General features: G+C 40.5%; 1 protein-coding gene across 1 annotated transcript in view; it reads left to right on the top strand.

Moving 5' to 3' along the window:
• Positions 1-27,129, top strand: part of RIPOR3 (RIPOR family member 3) — a 142,214-nt gene that overhangs the window by 54,271 nt on the left and 60,814 nt on the right. Inside the window, exons 2-6 of the mRNA XM_087720462.1 lie at positions 7,120-7,245; positions 16,660-16,806; positions 20,181-20,259; positions 23,004-23,027; positions 26,841-26,894. Coding sequence (XP_087576588.1) covers positions 7,145-7,245; positions 16,660-16,806; positions 20,181-20,259; positions 23,004-23,027; positions 26,841-26,894 — 405 coding nt within the window. The 5' untranslated portion in view covers positions 7,120-7,144. The remainder of the gene's footprint in view (positions 1-7,119; positions 7,246-16,659; positions 16,807-20,180; positions 20,260-23,003; positions 23,028-26,840; positions 26,895-27,129) is intronic.

The following is a 27,129-nucleotide window of genomic DNA, read 5'->3' as shown; positions in this document are numbered from 1 at the left end:
CTTTCTTTCTTTCTTTCTCTCTCTCTCTCTCTCTCTCTCTCTCTCTCTCTCTCTCTCTCTCTCTCTCTCTCACACACACACACACACACACACACACACACACACACACACACCTCACACAATAGCAAATTAATCTATGCTTTGCTATGAACTGGTATAAGAAAAATAGTTGTATGTTGTCCTTTACATGGAATTAGTGAAATGGCTTTATGGGTACAACTGAGGCTGTATTCCAAATTAGATAATTTAGACCAGCTGGCTTGGTCTATGTTATCTTCAGGACTATTGATATTTTTTTATTCTAAAAAGGCAAATATTTAAAACCTGGGGTTTTGCATTTCATCAGCTTGCTTGTAGTTGCAGCCGTGGGAGGATTCCCAACTGCTTTCTCTCCACTGTTCAGATTTATTGGCCTTCTGCATCTTGTGAGGTGGTTGGCCTGTGACCTCCATTCAATGCGTGTGCATCACCAGGGACCTGAATTCCCTCAAGAAACACAAAGGGTTGATTGATAATGGGAAGCAGGAAAGAAAGCCAAAGGGAATTTAGCACTCTGGGGATGACAGCACGATCAGAATGGGAACCAACAGCCAGTCTTTGCAATTGAAAGTAAAACCTTCTCAGTACTAAGACCTTGGGCCTAGCATGACAAAGCTAAATTGAACCATCTTGGAGGAAAATAAACAGTGGCTGTCCGTGCTAGTTTGAGTGGATCCTGGTACTGAACTATTCAAAGAACTGCCAGGCAGGGTGGATGGTGATGGAGAGAAATGAATAGGCTGACTTCATCTTTTTCTTCCCTTGGAAACTGGGCCATTGATTGCAAAGTATAAAAGGGAAGGCGCATCTGTTATGCAAGATATTCTAGTTTGTAATGGTTGAATATTTGCTCAGAACTGGGCCTTTACCCCAGCACAGATACGGGTGTTTGCATTCTAACAGCAACAGATGACTGCTGTGTGCTGTTACAAGAAAGACAATTGAGTGCCAGGACAAGCTTTGTCTTTGTATGTTGGCTCAATTGTTCTCACAATATGGATGAGTTTGGAGGGGTGAGCTGCAACATCAGGATGGAGCACCTGCTATCAATTACCTCCCAAAGACCCATTAGATCACACAGGTTAGGCCTCCTCCGGGTTCCGTCTACCAGCCAATGTCATCTGGCCACTACCCGGGGGAGGGCCTTCTCTGTGGCGGCTCCGGCCCTTTGGAACGAACTCTGCGCAGAGATTCGGACCCTCACCTCTCTCCAGGCCTTCCGAAAAGCCGTTAAAACCTGGCTGTGTCGGCAGGCCTGGGGTTGATGAGTTCCCTTCCCCTCTCGAATCGTGTGGCTGTTGGTTGTTTTTAAATGCCCTGTACTTTTGTAGTTTTTGTGTTTTTCCCTTCCCCTCTTTGGGTTTGTGCGCCGCCCTGAGTCCCACCGGGAATAGGGCGGCATATAAATAAAATGAAACTCAAAACTCGACACTCGAATCCAAGTATATAATCTCCAGCATCTCTTGTTTAAAGTGTTGGAAGAAATGTCCATCGGGGTTCAGCTCCAAGTGGGGAAAAAGACACTGGAAACATGGAGGTTGCTTGGAAAGATGGTTTTAATGGTGGACAGGACCACATGGCTTGAGTTTCTTGAACAGAAAAGGTGATCACATGCTTCCAGATCAGTGGTGGGTTTCAAAAATTGTTCGAACCTACTCTGTGGGTGTGGCCTCCCTTGTGGGAGTGGCTTGCTGCCCATGTGACCGGATGGGAGTGGCTTGCCGCCCATGTGACCGGATATGAAGATGCCGACGACACTTGTCAGAACCACCTTAAATTACCTCACACACAGCACTGGCATGCATAAGAATATGATGTCAACTTGTTTTTTAAAAGGCATCTTTGGTTTGCGTTAAAACAACTTCAACACACGCAATGTTCTGATTGTACCACAAACGCAGTAGTCATCCTTACCTTTCACAGAGGCACTGAGTTTTATAAATATGAGCATGATAGTGTAGAATAATCATATCCAAGGACCAGTGGTGGGTTTCAAACAATGTTGGAACCTCTTCTGTAGGTGTGGCCTGCTTTCCGGGTCCACTGGTGGAACCTCTTCTAACCAGTTCGGTAGATTTGATGAACCGGTTCTACCGAATAGGTGCGAACTGGTAGGAACCCACCTCTGTTCCAGATGTTGGGTGAAAAAGAAAAGAGAGAAAAGGGGGCTTGCAGAGACTTCCTGAATTTTTTATACTCGCTGTTCGGCCCACCTCTCTGTTTCCTGTTCCTGTGTAAGAAATGTATTCTGATTGGTTGTCTGACTCCAAGGGGCGGAGGTGGTGGTGTCTTAGCTAACTCTGTAGGTTGTGTGTCTTTTGAGTCCCAAGTTTGGTTGTGTGCCCAGGTGCCCTGTGGTGAGATGGGTAAAGAGCTAATACTATCATGCCTTAATCCCATCACCCTGGAGCTGAAGGGGAGATCTTTGTTATGTAGAATAGACTGACTCAGGCATTTTAATGGCCCATTGACAAAGGTGGGGGCTATTAAGAGTGAGTCTGTTTCCTGCCTAAAACATGTTTCTCCATTTCTTATCCAGGGAAATATAATATTCTGCCTTCTTAATATTCACCATGATATTTCATTTTTCTAGGAGAGGGGTGAGTATTAACTTCCTACAAAAGGATCAGGAATGAAGGAAGACGCAGTTTGGTTAATGTACCAGGCTAGAAAGTGGGAGACTCTGAGTTCTAGTCCACATTACAAACAAAGCCAACTGGATGTCTTTGGGCCAGTCACTCTTCTCAGTTCTAGAAGGGAGGCAAAGGCAAATTGCTTCCAAAAATCCTTGTCAAAATACTGAAGGGACTTGTCCAGACAGGTGCCAGGATTGAATGTAGACTTGAAATTGGGAATGAATGAATGAATGAATGAATGAATGAATGGATAGATAGATAGATAGATTTAAGATTTAATTTATTTGTATGCCGCCCTTCTCCGGGAGGGACTCAGGGCGGCGAACAACTCAAAAGGGGAAAGGGGATACAAACACAATACATGTAATTAAAATACACAAGAGTCATACAGCCATACAAGTCGAGAAGGGAGGGGAACTCATCAACCCCAGGCCTGCCGGCACAGCCAGGTTTTGACGGCTTTCTGGAAGGCCTGGAGAGGGGTGAGGGTCCGAATCTCCACGGGGAGTTCATTCCAAAGGGCCGGAGCTGCTACAGAGAAGGCCCTCCCCCGGGTGGTAGCCAGATGGCATTGGCTGGTAGACAGAACCCGGAGGAGGCCGACCCTGTGCAATCTAACGGGTCTGTGGGAGGTAATTGGCAGCAGGCGGCCTCTCAAGTACCCAGGTCCAATACCATGAAGGGCTTTATAAGTTACGACTAGCACTTTGAAGCGTATCCGGAGACCGATCGGTAACCAGTGCAGCTCGCGGAGGATAGGTGTAACGTGGGTGTACCGAGGTGCACCCACAATCACTCGCACGGCTGCATTCTGGACGAGTTGTAGTCTCCAAATACTCTTCAAAGGCTGCCCCATGTAGATAGATAGATAGATAGATAGATAGATAGATAGATAGATAGATAGATAGATAGATAGATAGATAGATAGATAGATGATAGGAAAGAACTTTGCCTGGAGTCTGAAAACTTTTGTGGGTCAAGACTAGACAAGACAGTGAGCTGGGTGGTTATAAAGAAAATTTTAAACAAGTTTCTCTATACCTATTTGATTTATCCAAAGACTTGGGAAATAAATAGAGAAATAAATAAAAGCTTCCTTCACACATATACGCACATACCTGCCATATTCATTTGAATTAAAGTTTAGCGGGTCCAACTATATTTGAATTCCAGAAGAATTTCAGTTGGATACCCACCACACATAGTATTGTAGGCTTACAATGCAGTATTTATATTCAGCCAAAGAGTATCAGTTATTGTCTAGTATTTTCTAATTTGACTCACCATGATTTACAAATTCCGCAATGTGGCTTTCTTTGTTTTGACTTGCAGTGCTGTGTGAATGCAAGCAATGTGGTCTACAAACGATGGTTTATGATTCAGTAATAGTAGTAAATTTCTGTAAAACTGTTTTAGTAGTAGTATTGCATACCACTGCTGTTTATCGTGTAGTGCATTGTATGATTCCAGACTGTTTTCATTTATTCAATAAATCAGAATTTAAGAAGGCATAGTTAGCACAAAGTGTTACTTTTCTCCCACGAGGTGCTATAAAAATAAACAGGCAGAGGGAAGAGGGCTATGTGTGTGTGTCAAATGTAATACATAAATGCAATTCCTGATCTATGATTGTTGGATTCATTACATTTCTCTTTATAGCACCCGAGTGGTCCTTTAAACAGAATAAGAGAAATGCAATTAGAGCTTGCAAACACTGAATCTAATATAGCCTGTTGATAAAATAAAGGCTGTTTAAATGTGTCATTTGTCCTAGAGGAAGATTGCTATTTGAGAAGATTTATTTAACAGGCAGCATTCCTCCCTCCCCCCTTCCTACAGGCAGCAGAATCCTGAAAGTTCGATAGAGGCATGAATCAAAGCATGCTCCAATTTTTGATAAAATGTTTCTGCAGATCTCTTTTTAATGACTATATCACCCCTACAAATATCACAGAGGGATGGGATTGCTGTTTCTGAAGGGACTGTATTAATCCTGATACTTCCTGTTCTCAATGTGTCTCATCCAGAATAATAGAGTTGGAAGGAATCTTGGAGGTCTTCTAATCCAACCCCCTGTTCCATCAGGAAAACCTATTACATTTCAGACAAGTGACTGTCCAGTCTCTTCTTAAAAAAAAAACAACCTCCAGTGTTGGAGCACCCACAACTCCTGGAGGCAAGCCGTTGTACTGATTAATTGTTCTAATTGTTAGGAAATTCAATGTATAGTACCTCAGAAAAGGGAGAGTTCAGAGCACCTGAAAAACTAAACATCCTTTTCCAAAAGTGATGGCAATGGGGAAAATATTGATGGGATTATGAGAAGGTCATGTTGATGTCTGCCATATATTATATTTCGTAGATTTTCACGGGTGTAGGTATGCTGGTCTTATTGTATTCGGGTCTTTTCCCGTGTAAGATTGAAATTGTGTTGGCAACGTTTCGGCGAGGTCTCACTCGCCATCTTCAGACTGGTGTTTTTGGCTTAAAGTGTGGTCGGAGCTGCCGTCTATCTATAAATCTTAGTGTGTGTGTGTGGAGTGCTGGCTTTGTTTCAGTAAGTGGATTGATTGGTTGTGTGGTTGTATCATGATTGGTAGATTGGTGCTGATTGGTGCTGGCTGTGTATCCGTTGTTGTTTTATGTTGTAACGGCCTGGGTGGTGGATGGGGCTCGTTTGTTGACTAGGGCTGGTTTCCAGGTGTCTGGTAGGCAGGAGGTATTGTCATGTTTATTCATGTTGTGGGGGTGTTTCTCTATTTCGATAGCTTCCATAATTATTCTCTTGTTGAAGTGTTCAGTTTTGGAGATTAATTTGGTTCCTTCAAAATTAATTTCATGTCCTGTAGATTTAAGGTGCTGGAAAAGGGAGGAAGTTTTTTCGTTTTTTCTTACTGCGTTCTTGTGTTCTGTGATGTGTGCATTTATTCTCCTATTAGTTTGTCCAATATATGTGGCAGGGCAGATTTTGCATGGTATTTCGTAGACTCCTTGGTTTTCTAGCTGGATTTTGTCTTTGGGGTTTCTTAAGATGTTGGCTATTTTTTGGTCAGTGCTGAAGGCTGTCTTGATATTGTGTTTGTGGAGAATTTTGCTGATTTTATCTGTGGTGCCTTTGATGTAAGGGAGGAGGGCGATGCTGTTGTCCTGTTCTGTGTCTCGGTTCTTGGGTGGAGTCTCCCTTTGGATTAGGTTGGTAATTGTTTTTCTTTGGAATCCGTTGGAGATTAATACATTAAACTGTAATTCAGTTTTCAGGTGGTCTTTGTCGGCTAGGCGTTTGGTTCTGGAGATGAGGGTCTTGGCTACAGAGTTGATCTGTGCAGGGTGGTGATGGGATTATGCATTTAAGTAGCGGTTGATGTGTGTTTTTTTCTGGTAGATGGTGTGTCCAAGGGAGCCATTGGGTTTTTTTTTGTGTGTGTGTAACATACATAGATATACATATACATATACATATACATATACATATACATATACATATACATATACATATACATATACATATACATATACATATACATATACATATACATATACATATACATATACATATACATATACATATACATATACATATACATATACATATACATACACATACACATACACATACACATACACATACACATACACATACACATGTACATGTACATGTACATGCTAGTCTTGTTGTATTCGGGTCTTTTCCCGTGTAAGATTGAGATTGTCATGGCAACATTGGCAACGTTGGTGTTTTCAGGCTGTCAGGCTGGTGTTTTCGGCTTCGTGTTTGTGTGAGAGCCTTCGTGCTTGTGCTTGGCCTCGCACAAGCACGAAGCCGAAAACACCAGCCTGAAGATAGCGAGTGAGACCTTGCCGAAATGTTGCCAAGACATTTTATTCTGTTCCAACATAATTCTGGAAAGCCTAAAGCAATTTCAATCAAACTTGGTACATAGATAACTTATTCTCTGGGAAAAATACTGTTGGGGTAAGACACCCCTAACACCCTCTCTCTCTCCCGCTGTCTGTGTGTCTCTGTGTGTGTATGTGTTCCAGAATAACTCTGGAATGCCTGGGCTGCTGAAAAGGAATGAATTATATCTATAGTGTCAAATCACAGTACTTTTGACAGTGATAGTGAGCACTAGTGTCCTTTGCATTTTCCATCCAAATAATATTTTTTCCATTCATTCATTCATTCATTCATTCATTCATTCATTCATTCATTCATTCATTCATTCATTCATGTTACAGTGTGCAGTATACACATAAACAAATTCTGGGAAGATCCTTCCTGAAACCTTGAAAAGCAATAACTGGTCTAATGAACCAAGAATCCAACTGAATGTCAGGCAGCTTCATGTATTCAGATACCCTAATTCTGCAAACAGAGTTCAATGTTTTCTCCATTTCCTGCCTAATCGTTTGACGCATTTATTTTTGTTTGTTTAATTTCTAGAGCCAGCATCCATTAACCACGAATCATGTCAGTGAAACTAACCTTTGCCTCCCCTGCTGATGGGGGAAGAATCAGCAGGAGCCGTTCCTTCGCTGGATTTAGCAGCACACAAAGCCGGATGTTGGCGTAAGATTTACATGCAACAAACCTCTTTCTAGCCTCTGTTTTTCTGGTTTTGATGTAGTGTGTTGTATGTGCAGGACTGATTGCAGTGTGTTTGTGTTTTAAAGATTAATATGTAATGATATATGGGACTAAAACACTGACACGAGAATCATGTTGCGGGCTAATTCTACTGACTGTCAACTGCCAGCAGTTCGGGTCTCACCGGCTGAAGGTTGATGTCTGATGTTAGCAAAATGAGGACCCAGATTGTTGGGGGCAATTTGGTGATATATCTGTATACTGCTTAGAGCAGGGATGTCAAGCTGGCAGCCCGCGGGCCAGATGCATCATGTGCAGGCCACGCCCACCTCAACTCCATGAAGGGGGGGGGAACATCACGATACGTCATATGATGGCTGTTGTAGCCTGCCAGCTTACAGCAGAGCTGGCAGCAGATTCAGACAGTGAGGAGGTTGGGGAGGAAAATGGGCCAGTCCTGGAGTCTGGGAAAGGTACTGATGAGGGCTCTGTGTTGGAGGCAGAGAGGGAGCCAGGGCCGTATGCCAGTTATCAGCTGCCTTCAGAGTCAGACATCAGTGATGCAGACAAACAACTGGAGCCAGTTCCCAGTGTGCACTTGCGCGGAGTTGCCAGACAAAGGGAACAGCTAAAGAACAGGAGTTGACTTGGGAGTAAGGGCAGATGATGAATGGCCCCTCCCAGAGGAAATAAAAGAGGAGCGAAAGGGGAGTGGAGTTTGCAGGAGACAATTCGTTCGCTAATTGGTTTGTGACTCTCAGAGACTCCTTGCCAAATTCTGCAGATAACGGCCTGTCAGCTCTCCAAGCCAGATAAACCGTATCTGTGACGGTAAATCCTCCTTTGAAAGACTTTGCTGGCTCTGAATGAACAGAATTCACAGTAAATTAATAAAAGGTTTTTTTTACCAGGACAAGGAGTTTGTTTCATCCTCTTGGAAAGCCTCAATCAGAACAACAGCAAGGTGGCTTGGCGAGTTTGATACGCGTGGCTTAGAGGGTGCTATAAAGCAGTATATAAATCTAAGCGCTATTGCTATTATGAGGAAATGGCATCAGTGGATGAATACAAGTAAAAGTACATCTACACGCAAAGGAGGCTTGACTGACTGATTGATGGTTGGATGCAGTTGTTGTTCATGGATTTTTACCCTTCAAGTATGGGACTCCGACTGGTTTACAAGTCTACTATGCATAGGTAGAAGTGAAATCCATTCCAAAAATTACATGAGGCATTTGCAATACTATAACAGTCCGTTCCAGTTAAGTCCTGTATTGTTTAGACAGTTTATTAAATAAACATTGGTATTTATGTAATGCAGAGTATTAAATCATGATTTATAAATCTTAATGGCTGTGCCTGTTTAATATACTAAGCCAAAGTCAAGGAAACCACACTTGGTTTAGCATAACTGACCTAGAACACACAGTCCTGGGTAAATTAAAGTGCTTTAATCTTTTAACAGATTGACAGAATTGGAAGGGATCTTAAAGGTCATCTAGTCCAATCCCCTGCTCAAGCAGACCCTACACCATTTCTGACAAATGGCAGTCAATCTCTTCTTGAAAGCCTCCAATGATGAAGCCCCCACAATTTCCGAAGTCAAGCTGTTCGTTCCATTGGTTGATTGTTTTCACTGTCAGAAAGTTTCTCCTTATTTCCAGGTTGAATCTCTCCTTGGTCAGTTTCCATCCATTATTCCTTTTCTGGCCTTCAGATGCCTTTGAAAATAGCTTGACTCCCTCCTCTCTGTGGCAGCCCCTCAAATATTGGAACACTGTTATCATGGTCCTTCTCGTCACTAGACTAGTCATGCCCAGTTCTCGTAACCATTCTTCATATATTTTAGTCTCCAGTCTTCTAATCATCCTGGTTGCTCTCCTCTGCACTTTTTCTAGAGTCTCAACATCTATTTTATAGTGTGGTGACCAAACTAGATGCAGTACTCTAAGTGTGATCTTATTAAACTAGACCTAAGATAAAAAACCAGCATATGATCTGGAAGAGGCAGCTACAGTAAGGAAGGAAATACAATTGTCCCCTGTAAATGAATTCAGATGGATAAAGGTATCTTAAATATGATCACAGGGGCATCTTTTACTCAGAAGAGTAAAAAAATATTGGCTACCATCATGCAACACAAAGGGATGGGGCTTTGATTGTGTGATCATGGCTGTCATTTTGACACCCACTGTTTCTATTTTCCTTCTTTCCTTCTGTAGGAAGTTAGCAACCCCCTCACCTCTGGAAAAAATACAACATCCTGGGAAATATTGAAAAGGCAGAATATTATATTTCCCTGGATCAGAAATCGAGGAACATGTTTTTAGACAGGAAACAGACTCATTCTTAAAAGCCCCCACTTTCCTTAATGGGGCATAAAAATAGAACCAGTCTATTCTACATAACAAAGAGTTCTCCCATTCAGCTCCAGGGTGATGGCATTAAGGCATGATAGTATTAGCCCTTTACCCATCTCACCACAGGGCACCTGGGAAGAAGCAATGCTCAACCAAACTTGGACTCAAAGCACAGCCTAGAGAGTTGCCCCTGCATGGCCCCATGGGAGTCTAACAACCAATCAGAATACAAGATCAAGATCAAAGGCCAGAGAAGGCGTAAAGCCAGGGAATTTCAGCATCTCACTCTCCTTTTCTTCTTCACCCAACATCTGGAAGCATGTGATCCCTCTTTTCTGTTTAGGACTTCAAACCATGTGGTCCTGTCCATCATTAAACCATCTTTCCAAGCAGCCTCCATGTTTCCAGTGTCTTTTACCTCACTTGGAGCTGAACCCAGAAGGACATTTCTTCCAACAATTAATTAATTAATTCCTTCCTTCCTTCCTTCCTTCCTTCCTTCCTTCCTTCCTTCCTTCCTTCCTTCCTTCCTTCCCATTTCAAAACACATGACTCTGGGTGGTGTACAACAGATAAAAACAAATATGAAAACATATTCAAATATTTAAAAAACCCATACAAACCATATCAGAGAAACAGCAACAAAGTTATAAAAGCAACTAGCAACCTTCAAAATAGCCAAAGCACAATTTCCACTGCACACTAGTGTGGGACCTATTTTAAACACATCCATAATTATACATGGATTTCCACTTTCATTATAAAACCTAGACAACATCAAAGACTTTAGTTGCCTGCAAGACATTTAAGGGAAGTCTGGTTGATTTACTCTGTAAGGGGGAGAAAAAAAAACCCCAAGCAAGCAATTGAATAAACAGGCTAGAGGCCGACATACATAGTGGGAGTTCTGAGAACGAATGACGATGGGAAGGGAGTCAAACAGATGTTCCTCCGACTAAATCACCTCCAACCGGGTAAGAATGCTTGTAGGGGGAAAAAAAAGTTTACTTTCCCCTGAAGGTTATTTAGTTACTTTCAGCTGTAAAGCATTAACAAAAACAACAATCAAACCTTTATGCATTTTTTGGAGGGATAGACAGAAAACAAATATCCAAGTACTCTCTACCAGTTAACTAGGAAAACAGTTTGATTGGTATTACAATTATGGGTTAATATTTCCAGAAAACAGATATAAGCATTATCTGCCATTCCAGCATAGGTTTTGAGCTTGCGCTTTAGATGAAATAATTGAGATAATACTTAGAGCAGGGGCCCTAAAACTAAGGCCTGGGGGCCGGATATGGCCCGCACTGGACCATGAGGTTCCTCCCCCCACATTGCCCTGCCTACTTGCTGGCCCCCACTCACCTTCTGGAAGCTGAGGAGACCAAAAAGAGGCTTGTTTTCAGTATCCCTGGCCTCCAGAGAGAGAGAGAGAGAGAGAGAGAGAGAGAGAGAGAGGGAGGGAGGGAGGGAGGGAGGGAGGGAGAGAGAGAGGGAGAGAGGGAAGAGAAAAACAGACGTCCCTCACAGCCCCCTCCCAAAGCAGCCACATCCCTTCACTAACCTGCTTCACACCCCAGAAGCATAACAAACCACTTAGCCATGCCCACCTAGTCACATGACTACTTAGTCATGCCCACCCAGTCACATGACCACTTAGCCACACCCACCCAGCTGGTCTGTCCCCCCCCCCCAACAGTCTGAAGGACTGTGAATTGACGCCTTCTTTAAAACGTTTGAGGACCTCTGACTTAGAGGTTTGCCAAAAGGTAGGTCTTCGCTTGCATCTAGGTGAGATGAAAGCAATTTTTATACCCTTAAATTAAGCCACAATTTTTAAAGTCACCTTCATGGATTGGAGAGCCAATTTAGTGTAGTGAAAGTAAAGCTCGAAAGTGGGAGATCATCAATTCAAGTCCCACCTTAAGCACAAAGCTACTTGGGTGACCTTGGGCCCGTCGCTCTCTTTCAGCCCTAAGAAGCAGGTAATGGCAAGCTACTTCAGAAATCTGGCTAAGAAAACTGAGGAACTTATCCAAGGAGTCAACTGAGTTGAAGGCACACCTACTCACACTTGAAGAACAAGCCGTAGGATTCACATATCCCACTAAGTTGTTTGTTGAATCAACCTTGATTAAATCAATGTGTGAACTTAGCCATTGTGTACATTTCAGTTCTTTGTCCTCCCCTCCCCCCCCCAAAAAAAAATAATTGCAAAAACAAACCTGCTTTTCTGGAAGGGAAACTTATTTTGAATAAGCGTGGCTAAGATTGAGCCACAGAACTCTTCTCTTCTGTAGCCTCATAGTGTTTTCCAGCTGTGTCTATTCTAGCAGTTATGCTTTCATTAACCAATAAGAATGTGATTATAGTAAGACAGCCTATTGACCTCAGAGAGACCTTGATAAACTTTTGAACAAAGCAAATATAGGGTGAAAAAGAAAGTTAGCCATAGTCACAAGTAACTAAGGGACAACTTTTCTAAGAAAAGCTTAGACTGAAAATAACTCTTAGTTATCCAGGTTGTGGTTGTTAGTTGCAAAATCATGTCCAACCCATTGCGACTCCATGGGCAAAGTTCCTCCAGGCCTTCCTGTCCCCTACCATCCCTCTGGCGTCCATTTAAGCTCATGCCTACTGCTTCGGTGACTCCATCCAGCCACCTCATTCTCTGTTGTCCCCTTCTTCTTTTCCCCTCAATCTTTCCCAGTATTAGGCTCTTCTTTAGGGAGTCCTTCCTTCTCATTAGGTGAGTTATCCAGGTAGGTGGGGATTATTTAGCTGTGTTTCTCTGTTTTATTCAGTAAGAACTAGGTTGCAGAGAAAGATAATTGAGATTTAAGTTGATTTGTTTGTTTCAAGTTGGATTTTCACATGTTTTTTGAATCAGGACAACTTGTTCCGTGCTCTGTTTTAAAGGATAAAAAAGTAATTAATTTATCAGAGAGAGCAGAAACTTAAAGAGCCAAATATTCTGTAAGAGTCATAAATCAAAAGATAGCTAAGCATTTAAATAAATTTTAGCTGATACTGTCTTCCTTTAAAAAGAAATAACTGAAAAAAGAGTGAAAGAGCTGCTCTTTTAAGCAAGAAGTTTATCTTTTAACAAAAAATGTGATTTGCTACCTTGATTTAACTAGATATGACTGCTTCTTTGGAAGTATTTAGTGTGATTTATTTATTTGTTAGAGTTATCACCCATCTTTAAACCAAGAGATTAGAGAAGCTTGCATAGGACTTCTTCCATATTATTCCACAACAAAAAGCTTGTGAGGTAGGTTGGGCCAAAGTTACTCAGTACCTGTGGCTGAAGAAACCTAGATCTCCCCAGTGCCAGTCCAACTCCTTATAAACTACACCAGTGTTTCTCAATCTTGGCAGTTTGAAGATGTGTGGACTTCAACTGCCAGAATTGCCCAGCCAGCATAGAATTCTGGGAGTTGAAGTCCACACATTTTCAAACAGTCAAAGTTGAGAAACGCTACTATACCACAGCTCTCAACTAAGTTACACATTAGGGCTTATTCTCAAGAAAGTATATATAATAATTTCTTACCTACTTATCAATATTGGCGTACCAATACCTGATTGGCCACACCTGTTTTGCAAGGGTGCCCATAATACAGTGGTGGGTTCCAGATCCTGTTGCAACTGGTACGGTGCAATGGGGCCTGGTGTCCACCACATGAATGTGCATCGCCTGCGATGCCCCAGTTGCTCGGCGGGAGCGTTGGGCAGGCGCCGTACACTCCGTGTGCAAGCGCGGAAGCACCAAAGAGCTCAAATACAGGTAAAGAGGGTGGACTGTTGGGTGGGCCCTCCAGAGCACCGTAATGGAACGGTACCCGGTGCTTCCGGCAGGCACCGATACACCCATACCGGGGCGTACAGCCTACAACCCACCACTGCCATAATATGATCTCAACATTCCAGATGTGACCAGTGACCTGAAAGGTTACATCCCAGATTAAGGCAGGGCTTTGGTTTGGTTTGAAACAAATTTAAAAAGTATAAGAAAAGCAAATACTTTTTTCTTTCAAGAAACAGTAGTGAATATTCCCTTCTAAGAGAATAATAAACAGTAAAATAAATGAATCAAAATAAATATACTGGCAATGATGTTCCATAAATAAAATTGAAACTATTATAAATAAAGTATTTTCTAAAAAGGTTTTAGAAAACATGAAGGGTAAAATTATATACAGGGAGTCCTTGACTTATCACCATTCATTTAGTAATCATTTGAAGTTACAATGGTACTGAAAAAAATGACTTACGACTGTTTTTGCACTTATGACAGTTGCAGTATCCAGTCAATGAGGGGAGTCTAATTTAACAACTGCATGATTCACTTAAAGGCCATAAAATGGGGCAAAATTCACTTAACAACTGTCTTGCTTAGCAACTGAAGTTTTGGGCTCAGTTGTGGTCATACATCAAGGACTACCTATATCTGAAACATTCAGGATAATCTAATAATAGTCAATAGCTCCTTGTGTAACTAATTTGAAGACTACTAGTCATATTCTTGGAAATAAGCAATAGGCACAGATAATAATGTGATAATTAATAGATAATTATCACAGGCAATGTGCTAATGCATATCACATTTCCTGTAGCAGCAGAAAACTTTGTGTAGGAGAAAATTCACAATCCACATATAACTGCTTTTATCTTTCCTAGTTCTCACCTGTTTATTCGAGCTGTCTGATTCAATGTGCTGATAGAAGTGAAATGCTGTATTTAAGACTTTTAAAAATGGTGCCATTACAGGGAAATATTTTCATTTGCCAAGTAAAACATTAGTTTAAAGTTTAAACATACATCTGTTCAGTATAACCTAAAAAAGAAACCCTGGTGGCTTTGCAATAAATTGCCTTTTTATTTCCACAGATACCAATTTATCACTGCAAGCTTGGGCAATGTGTTTTTTTATTGTTCTCTGGTGGATAACATGTGTCTTGCCACTGCTTTCCTCCAGCATGTTCTGTTCTTCCACTTCCAATTTTAGTCCACAGCTGTGTTATTTCTTGGCAATCTTTGGTCCATGGATACATCAGGTGTGAATTTGTTTAACCGTCAGAGATTAGCCAAGGTCAGCTAGTTGTACACCTGCTGTGATTTTAGCTTGTCTAGAGGGGAACGAGATGGCTCAGCAGTTGAAGATGCTGAGTTTGTCAGCTGGAAAACTGATAGCCAAGGTTTGAGACCCAAGCTCTGCACAATGGAGTGAGCTCCTGTTATTTGCCCCAGCTCTTGCTCACCTGGCCATTTGAAAACATGCAAATGTGAGTAGATAAATAGGTATCACTTCAGTGGGAAGGTAATAGCATTACATAATACATACATACATACATACATACATACATACATACATACAGGTGTGTGTGTGTGTATGTGTGTGTGTGTGTGTGTTCCAACATAACTCTGGGACACCTCGAGCAATTTCAATCAAACTTGGTACACAGATGACTTATTCTCTGGAAAAAAAATACTGTGGGGGTAAGACACCCCTAACTCACTCACTCACTCTTTCTCTCTCTCTCTCTCTCTCTCTCTCTCTCTCTCTCTCTCCCTCCCTCTCCCTCCCTCCCTCTCTCTCTCTCTCTCTCTGTGTGTGTGTGTGTGTGTGTGTGTGTGTGTTCCAGCATAACTCTGGAATGCCTGGGTCACTGAAAAGGAATGAGTTATATCTATAGTGTCAAATCACAGTACTTTTGAGAGTGATAGTGAGCACTAGTGTGATAGTGTTAAGATACAGCTTGTTGTGTCTTAAGATTGAGTCTACTGTACAGCACAGTGCAGTGGCCATGGTAACGCTTCACAGTACTCCACATGGGGGCTCCAACCTAATACAGAATTAGATAAATAAATACCCAGGCAACGCCGGGTTATCAGCTAGTTAAAGTTAAATATAACCTGGAAATTAAATGGAACTTAATCTTGCTTGGTGTCAACCACTATTTTCTAGAGGATAGCTTTTGATCAAGGAAAAGTATACTTCAATTTACAATATGGCATAGGGTGAGGACCGGTCTGCTGTGATTTTTTTTTTAGCCAACTATGTTGAAGAGAATAATGGCTCTGCATTGCCATGGATTCAATCTGTTGTGCTGAATTTTTTAAAGAGTTCTTTTACCAGTTTGCAGAATGATGGCAGAGGTTAATACAAAGTCTGTGGCATAATACAAAATATCCATTTTAGAGCCTGAAATGTGTGTTCAAATATTCCACAGCAGTCAGAATTAGATCAAGTCCCCTCCCCCCCCATTTGGAAAATGCAGCAATAAAATGGTGAATTGGAAAAATGTCTGTGACAAAAAACAAAAGAATATGATCATATAAGGATTATTCATCTTAACTCTGTAGTGGAATAAATGATTTGCTGTCCTTTGCATTTTCCATCCAAATAATTTCTTTCTTTCTTTCTTTCTTTCTTTCTTTCTTTCTTTCTTTCTTTCTTTCTTTCTCTCTCTCTCTCTCTCTCTCTCTCTCTCTCTCTCTCTCTCTCTCTCTCTCTCTCTCTCTCTCTCTCTCTCTCTTTCTTTCTTATCTCTCATCACAGAATAGGTATGAGAAGTGTTTGGGTGATATGACTATGGAGATTCTCAATCATCCAGGTCATGGTTATCCCAAAGATGCTTTTTCTAAAAGGCAACTGGACTTTTTTTTTCTTTGAAAATGTTTCACCTCTCATCCAAAAAACCTCTTCAGTTCTATTTGGATGATAACAATTACACACACCAATACATACCTAAGTAAGCTCTACTGAATGTTGGAAGACTCGAGTTCTGGGTCTGTGGAGATGTCAACAAGGTCAAGATGATGTTTGTGACCATGTCATCAAAGTGCCCCTCCTATTTTACATGAATCATATGTCCAGACTTTAGACAGGAAGGGCTGTGCTTACAGTTATGGCCATTGTGTTTCTCATGAACATTTATTGATTACTCATTTTACAACCACTTGTAAAGGAAATGAACAAGTGAGTTGTCTCTAATGCAATCCTTTCACTACTGTTTTTTTTTTACAGAAAATCTCTTGGCAAAGCATCCACAAGATCCAAAATGTCATTAAAATCTGCCAAGATGTATTCTTCCCTCCAGAAAGGGGCCGTCCTCTGTGATCCCAAACCGCAACAAGTGAAGAAGATTTTTGAAGCTTTGAAGAAAGGGCTTAAGTAAGAAACATTTCCAAAACCAATCATATGCATTTGGGGGAGTTTACAAAATTATGTTATGTCTTATTTAATTTCACCAAAAAGAGCTGAGAATAAGTAAATGAATTTCAATAATGGAGTCACTTTTTTTAAAAAAAAAATTCAAGATTTTTAATTTTTTTAATACAAATTATATTATAGGAACAAAGCATTGCCCGGGTCTTTTCTTTTACATTTTACATAGTCCATTTTACATCATAGTTTTGTTTTCATTTTCAGACAAATTATTCTCTTCTATTATTTTCATCTTTGTACTTATTTTTCTTAATACATAAACAATATCTTCAATTGCCCTTTCAAAGTTACACCAACTTTCCCATTTCTTATTTTCTCCATTTATATATTTTACTATAAACAACATATATCTTCTAATTAAATTTAAACAGAGAGCATTTCTTTCAATTTTTCTACAATTAACAATATACTATAATTTCTTTATTTCTTAGTTAATTACACGACAATAACAATCTTACTACTATCCTCTTTGATCTACTGTTGTAACTCTTTCCCACTTTCTTTCTCTTTTAACCAAATAATGGGGTCACTTCTGATGCTATGCAGTATAGTCAGTGAAATTGCTTAACACAAATTGATTCCCAGAAAATTAAAACATCCAAAAAGTCTTTCACAAAAGGGCTTTAGTTCAGGGGTTCCCAACCCTGTTCAGAACTGGGCTGCAGTGAATGTGTGCACACAGCTCGACTTGTACACGCAACGGGCAGGCGATCACCCACATGTAGCCTCCTTAGTGCACGCGCCGGGCACATGTGCTCGCTGCTTGAGCAAATTGAGCTACATGTATGCACTCACCCGCCGCTCACATGGAATCATCTCCTCTACCCCACCGGAAAGGTTGAAGACCGCTGCTGTTCTGTGCCAGGGGTGTCAAACTCGATTTCATCGGGGTTGTGTTTGACCTCAGGAGATCAGAGTAGGCATGGCCAGTTTGCCATCACTCATGTCGGGGACGCCTATGGCAGCCCAAGTGGTCTGCCAGTGAAAAACAGGCTCCTGATTGGCCCTTGTGAGCTTGTGATTGGCCCTTGTGAGCTCCGTTTTTGGCTACAAGGGCCTCCTGCAACCCACTGCCAGGGAAAAGAAGCTCTGTTTTGGCTGACAAAGGCACCACGGACCGGTCCTTCGCTGCTTCCAGGGTGTCCCTGCGGGCCAGATCTAAGCACCCCGCAGGCTGGATCCAGCCCATGGACCTTGAATTTGACACACTTGTTCTATGCCAACAAAAAACAAGTTATCTGCACTGATTGGCCAGTTTATTTGCCAATAATCAGATGCACTTTTGTGGCATCTACTGTGTGCGGTAGTGTCGTGCTGGAAGCTTTACCTCACAGCAGAATTATATTGCAGAGTTGCAAAGATGGCCTTGAGCAGTGATATCACTGAGCAACAAGGTTTACCATTTTTGGTTAGGTCATGATATGGACACCCTGATGAGATTGTCCCGACAACAGAACTTAATTCCATGTGTATGTTTGTAACAACAAATGCCAAATTTGACTCAGCATACTCCTCCATGGATGTTATCTTAAATAAGATAGCATAATTTGCTGTATTGCAGTGATTATTTATTTTGGATTCAGACTTGTAGCTTCCTATTTATGATTGTTCTGATTTTTTGAGGGGAGGGGAAGGAATTGCCGTAGTCCCATGGCAACTGGAGACTCTGACCTTAATGTGAGGGAAGGCTGAGCTTCGCTTGCTATCTTATGCTTCTACCAGAGCATTGGTTGCAGGGCCTCCATTTTGTAGGCACTTCTTGATTTCAGTTCTGTCTTCAGGAACTGGAAGGAAAGTTAACCAATGCTTAATCTTTTCTGGTTTGGGTAACATGCTACACCATGGGTAAGCTGAATTAAAAGCAAACCATGGTTACTAATCATCAGCAAGTAATAATTTGCAAATAAATCTGTCTTAATCATAATTCAACCTATATGATCAGTAGTGGGCAGCTGTTGTGGAGAAGTCCTATTTCATAGAGAATATCATTGATTAGGTGCCATCAGGTTGTTGTTAACTTTTAATGATCACATAGATTTTCTCCATGATGATATGTCTCTAACATGAACTTTTGGGCCTTCCAATTGTCATGTTGCTGAGTATATCCATCTTGCTATTGGCCATCCTTTTCTTTTTTTGCCTTCCATCTTTCCCCAGATATGAGTCTTTTCCAAAGAGCTGGATCTTCATATAATGTGTCTAACACAGGATAATTTGAGTTTGGTCAATTGTGCCTCAAGAGAGAATTCTGGTTAATTTAGTCAGTGATCCATTGGTTTTAATTTCTTGGCTGTCTTCCATAGGTATTCTCAGGAGTCTTCTCCAAACCGAAGTTCCAAAGTGTCAATACTCTTTTTATTTTTTTTAAAAAGGCATGGAATAGTTTTTTTTTAAAGAAAGGAATTTTAACAAACATCTGTCAGTATCTTTATATCAAACCAGGATGTAGCCACACTTGGAACACTGCACTTAATTCTACATAGAAAACAAGCACATGTCTTCTTTTCCTACTGTATATCAAATAGATGTCAAGCTATCTTTCAGACCTAAATAAATCACTAATGGAATGTTAAAACATTTGGGAAAAGCCATTCTTTGGATGCAGGTAGCTACTTCATTTATATTAGCTGGCACATTTATGGCAAGAAAAATTTTCAACTCAATAAAATTTAAGACTGCATTTTGGACATCTGTGTGCAGAAATATTTAAATTAGACTTAGAGATTACTGTACAGTCTTGGCAAAAGATCAAATGGCTGAATTTTAGAGGAACAATGGGCCTCAGGTGGATGGGTGGGACTGCAGTGGTTAGGGGAAAAATCCCTCAAATAAGTTGGAAGAAGCATGCACTGCTTAATATAAACACAATGAGCTGCTCAGATTTTGCCTCTTGTATAATGCTGACTGTATCCTTTTTAAATACATGAAGAGAAAATTAAGTTATTTGTGTCTGGTCTAAATTAACCCACAAACTTATAGGAATGTAAGCCAATGGGGTTTTTATCCTTGTAGGCTGCTGGAGGTTTTGTCTGCAACTATTGTACTGATGTACATATGTGTCTATATATGTACTTCTGGTGATAGTTAGTATGTGTCTGGACCAACAGAGTTAAGGGACCAAAATAAACAGGATAAAGGCTCCACTGCAAAGCAGTAAATAAACAGATTGTTATCTCCTGCACACATCTGAAAACTAAACTACTCTCAAGCTAAGATCCCATTGTGTTTAATGGAAGTGTGGTGAGAGACTAGAAAATGTCTTTTTTTCTCTCCTTGATCTCTGAAAATGGATCTGGTCTATATCTAACTTTTCCCTTTAGTGAATATCTGGAAATGCATCAAACAGAGCTGGATTATCTATCGGAGTGCCACCGAGACAGAAGAAGAAATTCCAGATTGGTAAGAAGCTTCTTTTTTCTTGAATTTAATATTAAGATGAAACTGAACAGGGTCACAGATAGGTTGAGGAGCCTTGGTTGGCTTAATCATGGCTTATTGTCTAACCCAGTCACCTGGACTTTCACATTTTGCTAAATCACTAGGTATTATGGAGATAATCAAGAAATGGTCATTTAAAAAGTTCATTGAGTTTGCCAGAAAAGTTTGTTACGGTGAAATTATTAGGGCATCTGTATTCCTTTTTCATTAAATGCACTTCATGCTGTTTTGGCCTTTTGGACATCAGTTTGCACAATTGGACTATTGATTTCCCAGTGGGCTGTTTTGAATGGCCTGAGTAGAATGTCCATTGGGCCCTTTTTCACTGCACTTAATGTTACTATAATTTTTTTTTGTCCATTGCAATCAATGCTTGAGGGGGTTATTCCTTCCCACGTCCACCTCTGGAAAAAAAATACTTTCCCCCAAATATTTTTTTTAATAACATAGAGATAGTTAGACCTTTAGTTTCCCCTGTGTGCAGCTTTTCTTTTTATGAAACCCTGAGACACAGTAATTGTAATCTGGTGTGAAATGCACATATTTGGCACAGAAGGTTCCTGAATTCATGCATTCAGATAGAGGAAATAAATGAGACTCTTAGTCCTTTTGAACAGAAAGTCTGCTTCGGCTTATCCCAAACTTTCTTCATTTCAGTAGAACAATTTAAGGCTAGAAGAGAGTTGTTTTATTGTTGCTGTTAAGATATTGAGAGAAGAAAATCCTTCCCAATGTATTGCAAATCACTTTAAAACTCATGGCAGATTTCAAATGTTTTTTTCCCTGTTCATCCCTGTTGCAGTTTACCTCCTGAATAGCAAAGAGCAATGGAGTTTAATTCCTTTAACTGGGTTTTTCACATCAGATCCTCATTAGGTTGGCTTATGAAAGTTGTTGGGTAATATGTCACAAAATTTAAATTGTCAAAAGTGGATTTTTGGCTACCAAAACAGTTACTAACTGCCCTGCTGTGAATAACATAACAATAATGCTTAGACTTATATATCGCTTCACGGTGCTTTTACAGCCCTCTCTAAGCGGTTTGCAGAGTTAGCATATTGCCCCCAACAATCTGGGTCCTCATTTTACTGACCTGGGCAGGATGGAAGGCTGAGCCAATCTTGAGTCAATGGGAATCAAACTGCTGGCAGTCGTCAGAATTAGCCTGCATTACTGCATTCTAACCATTGCGCCATCATGGCATTTGAATGTATCCACTTTGTTACTCTATGATTACGGAGCAAACTCAGATCAATGAAGTGAACTGTTTAATCTTAAAGCACAAGGCAAAATATATTGCTATGCAGCTAAGTCACATATACAAATAACCTGTTAAATTACAAAGCATTCTTTATAAATGTGTTCTCTGCTCCTTGAAAAGGAGCTGAGCTCAGGCAGATCGGTTGTGACCAATTGGCACTCTCTTGGTTGAACCTTATGGAACCTGGATTTCTTCTTGCACAGATGACTCATCCAGCAGTGAATAGCAATTGTTCTCATGAAACAAACAGTATCAACCACTTATGAAAGTACAAAGACTGTGAAACAATTAAAGTGAAAATAACTGTAGTTTGCCAGTACATTGAGTATCTGTTTCTGACTTTTTAAAAATTCTTGATTCTCGCCCTGTCCCTAGACTTAGATTTGGTATCTGAAGAAGATAATACAGATAGTTTTTGACTTACAACCATAATTGAGCCCAAAATTCCTGTTGTTAAGTGAAACATTGTTAAGTGAATTTTGCCCCAATTTACAACTGTTCTTGCTACAGTTCTTAAGTGAATCAATGAAGTTGTTAAGTTAGTAACATAGTTGTTAAGTGAATCTGGCTGTTGTGGTCCACTGGCAGCCTGCAGAGTTAGCAGCAGAGTCGGACAGTGAGGAGGTTGGGGAGGAACATGGGAAAGTCCTCAAGTCTGGGGAAGGCTCAGACAAGCGCTCTGCGTCGGAGGCAGAGAGTGGGGGCAAAAGTAAATGAGCCTTTGTAGGAAGCAACTTTGTTTGTTATGGTTAGTTTAAAGTCTGAAACTCTATTTTGACTCTGTGCTCCGTGTGGCCTTGCAAAGCAAATTGCCAATTAGGTCTCTGGTAGTGTTTCAAGGGAGATAAAGGCGGGTGCTTATCAACCTTATCCCGAAAGACTTTGGCAGACTTCTGTCGGACTCTTTACAAACTATTGGTGACTCATTTTGGACTGTGAATGAACATATTTCACAGCCATTGAAATAAAAAGAAGGTTTTTGGAATTAAGCGTGTGCTTTTTACTGTCTCAGGAAGCCTAGGTCAGAACACTGGTTTCCCCATTGACTTTGCGTGTCAGAAGGTCACAGAAGGAGATCACATGACCCCAGGATACTGCAACCATCCTAAATACAAACCAGTTGCCAAGCATCCAAATTTTGGTCACGTGACCATGGGATGCTGCAATGGTCACAAGTGTGAAAAATGGTCATAAGTCTCTTTTTTTAGTGCCATTGTAACTTTGAATGGTCACTGAATGAAATTGTAAGTCAAGGACTACCTGTATGGAATATGTAAAAGTAAGCAATGTGAACAAATGGCATATAACCAACCAATAATATTTGAATCCTTTGTGTTTATTTCTGGATTAATAACAGCAATGTGTGATTCTCTCTTTCATAGAAAGAGCTTAAATAGTTGGTCTGCATTTGATCTGTGCATTAAATTGTTGCATTGCTTTTCAGGGTTTCTACTATGATTTGGACAAGGTAAGAAATTGTCTTGGCAATGGCTGCAATGTAACTCTAACATACGCTCCCTTAACTCTTTTTTATTACCTGTTTTTCTTGACTATTTTTCTTCTTGTAAGATGGTTGGTCCCTGGAGATATACTGTGTTTTCTTTTCAGGAATCACACCCTATGTATCTGGAATACATTATTCAGGTTTCCATTTATTAATTTAACATTCATTCAATGTGAGAAAACATCTGTTAGAAATGGAACGTTAGTGTTACAAGACGGAAGGAAGCAATAGGGACGGAAGACAGTGAAGTCAGGAGGAGGAGGCTCATCTTCAAATCAAATATCTTCTGGTCTTTGATCAGCTTTAGGACTCATTTTATAAATACTGGAATATTGTTCCAAATTTATCTATGTGGTAATGTTTTTTCCCCCTTTTGGTTTAGTTTTATAATCAGGAAAATTGATTTTTAGGATTCTAGGCTACACAATAGAAGCTCATAATAATATTATTAATATTAATTAATCTACAGACCCCTCACATCCTGGACATAAATTGTTTCAACTTCTACCCTCAAAATGACGCTATAGGGCACTGCACACCAGAACAACTAGACACAAGGACAGTTTTTTTCCTAAATGCCATCACTCTGCTTAACAACTAATTTCCACAACATTGTCAAACTATTTACTAAGACTGTATTACTATTCTTCTTCCTACTATCTCTCCACACTTATGACTATAAACATGTTGCTTGTATCTTTCAATTTATATTGTTTTTATTTGTTTCCCAGTACGTTTTGATGGCTTATTAATAACCTTGACTATCACTAAGTGTTGTATCTTTTTATTCTTGATGAATGTATTTTATTCTCTTATGTACACTGAGAGCATATGAACCAAAGGCAAATTCCTTGTATGTCCAATCACACTTGGCCAATAAAGAATTGTATTATGTTCTGTTCTGTTCTGTTCTGTTCTGTTCTGTTCTGTTCTGTTCTGCTCTGCTCTGCTCTACTCTATTCTACTCTAATATTGTTAACATAATAATATAAAACCTGAGTTTTAGATATGATATAAAATCCAATGGTTGACTCATTATTTATTAGATTTTTTTCCTACCTTTTTTACTTTATAAATAACTCAAGGTAGTGAACATGCCTAATACACCTTCCTCCTCCTCTTTCCCCCACAACAACAATAACCCTGTGAGGTGGGTTGGGCCGAGAGAGAGTGGCTGACTGAATGTCACCTAGTCATCTTTCATGCTTATGGTGACCCTAGAAATCACCGTCTTCCAGTTTCTAGGCAGCACCATAGCCACTCTACCAAACTTCCCTCTCCAGACACTTCTTCTGGTCAGGACTGGATTTTGTTTACTACTTAGGTGAGATAAAAATAAATACATTCCAGGGGAAGGCAATGACAAATAACTTCAGAACTAAAATAGAAAAAAAAACCTGCACATGTTCGTGTAGATCAAAAGATTCTAGTGTGACTTAAAGGACTATTTTACCCCATTAAAGTTCCAATGTTATTTATTGCTGTTAGGTGAGCTCCCCATTGGGAGAGCGAGTATGTTCAGCGAAGCGTTGTGAGAGGTGTGTTGGAGAACACACAAACCAGCATATAGAGACACTGCTGTTTAAATAGGCTTTTACTTTCGTGGAAATAGAGGTATCAGAATCCATCAAACAGTCCAAGTCATACACGGATAAGACAGTCAGTCATCAATGTCTTTCAGTTAAGGGATAATCCAAATAACATAGTCCAATATTATATAAACAGTTCGGTACACAAAGTTTGCTAACAATTGCAAAACTTACAATAGCTCATGGCACTTTCTAACAGCCAGCTTCCAAAACACTCAGATCAGATCAGATCAGCCCAGCATCTAACAAACAGAGAGCTAACAGTCATTCTGGCTCCCTCTTATGGCCGATTGAGGAAAACAGCAACCAATCACATTTTACAGTATGATTTAAAGAAACAGGTATAACATTGTTACATGGTTTATATATTGCCAACCCAACCGTTAGATTATATTCCTAACAATTGCTATTGATTCACAAATCTTTGAAGCATTTATGATGTTTTCTCTAGGACATTTGTATGGCTGTGAGTATTTGGATTCTTTTTTGGATCACTGCCTCCGAGGTCAAGTGTAGCTGTTCCCCCCTTTGCTTACTTATTTTCCAAATATGCATGCTACTAGGTCTTCATGACTTATGTGCTCTTCCCAGGTATTTAAATACTGTAAAAGCATCTATAGAATTGCTTTGGTCACCACACAATAAAAAAGATGTTGAGACTCCAGAAAGAGTGCAGGGAAGAGCAACCAAGATGATTGAGAGACTGGAGACTAAAACATATGAAGAACGGTTACAGGAACTGGGCATGACTAGTCTAGTGAAAAGAAGCGCCAGGGGAGACATGATAGCAATGTTCCAATATTTGAGGGGCAGCCACTGAGAGGATGGAGTCAAGCTATTTTCCAAGGCACCCAAAGGCCAGATAAGGAATAATGGATGGAAACTGACCAAGGAGAGATTCAACCTAGAAATAGGGAGATATTTTCTGACAGTGAGAGCAATTATCCAATGGATTAATTTGCCTTCAGAAGTTGTGGGAGCTTCATCACTGGAAGCTTTGAAGAAGAGACTGGACTGCCATCTGACAGAAATGGTATAGGGTCTGCTTGGGCAGGGAGTTGGATTAGATGACCTACAAGGTCCCTTCCAACTCTGTTATTTTGTTATGTGATTATGTACAATCAAGCTGATGTTGTCCTCTTGAAATCACATAGGTACATTTGATGATCTGCCCTAACCTGATCCTTCAGGATCTAGAGAATATCTAGACCAGGGGTGTCAAACTCAAGGCCTGGGGGCCGAATCCGGCCCATGGGATGCTTAGATCTCACCCGTGGAGCCACCCTGGAAACAGAAAAGGACTGGCCCGCAGTCCTACTGCCAGTGAAAACGGAGCTTGGGAGGACTCCTGTGGTCCGTTTTCACTGGCAGAAGATTTCAAGAGGCCATTGCAGCCAAAATGGAGCTTGGGAGCCCCTTTTTGCTGGCAGAGGGCTCGATCCACCATATCCCCCCTGATATGAGTGACATCGAGCTGGTCACACCCACCCTGGCCCTCCAAGGTCAAACACCACTCTGATGCAGCCCTCAATGAAATCGAGTTTGACACCACTGATCTAGACCATAATAGAACATTAGAATGAAATAATAACAACTTCTGGGATATGCAATGGAAAGCCCTAATTCCTTTCTTTTTTAATCTTAGTTGGTATATGCCCGTGATAACAAATGTAATCAATGCTCGCAGATAAGGAACATCCTACTGTCAGGCCTGCAGCGGTTCCTTTAAGAATCCTTGGCCTGCCACACTCTCATTAAGGGGGGGGGATTTAGCAAGGGGTAGAATGTGTTGTTTTCAAAATAAAAAAAATCCTTCCTAGAAGCTCAAGGTCATCTTTTGTCTCCCAAACCTTTGCACCTGATCGGAAGCAGTTGGGCGTAGGTGCTAGCGTGGAAGAAGAAGATTGGACCATGTGATGGACTGTGGGTGTGGGGAACAAGATCATGAACTTTTAACTGGGTGGGATTCTGATGTAACTTCCAACATGCCTGCCTTATTAAATTGGAACTTTAAGCATAGTTTTGCCTTTGACTCTGATTTAATTCTGCATGATATTTGGAACACTGACACCTACATTGTCTAAACAAGGGTTTCTGTTTCATGAAACTACATTTTATAATAAAAATCAATGTAATATCTGGAATTGTTTAAATAACTTTTGGCTCATCTTTTTCTGTTCTTTCAAAGCAAATCCGCTCTGTTGAAAGATATATTAGGAAACTGGAATTTCAAATAAGCAAGGTAAGAGTTTGGTTTCTCTGACTGGAAGTTTATTGCATTGATATAAACAAATCTTGACAAAGAGTATTTTTTTTCCCACTGTAGGATTGATTGTGGGGAAATTGTATTACCATAGATGCTTTCTGAAAACTTTTAATTAGTTTCCTTGTATAAGGAGAGGCCTTTTCTTCTCAATGTCTGCATTCACACTGATTATTGAATGCAGCCCATGTTTAGCCTGTAAAACCGGTTTTCT

This window comes from Thamnophis sirtalis, unplaced genomic scaffold (assembly GCF_051295495.1).
Source record: "Thamnophis sirtalis isolate CommonGarterSnake01/CBP01778 unplaced genomic scaffold, rThaSir2_p1.2 scaffold_7, whole genome shotgun sequence".
NCBI classification, from domain to species: domain Eukaryota; kingdom Metazoa; phylum Chordata; class Lepidosauria; order Squamata; family Natricidae; genus Thamnophis; species Thamnophis sirtalis.
This window is presented reverse-complemented; position numbering and strand designations above follow the sequence as displayed.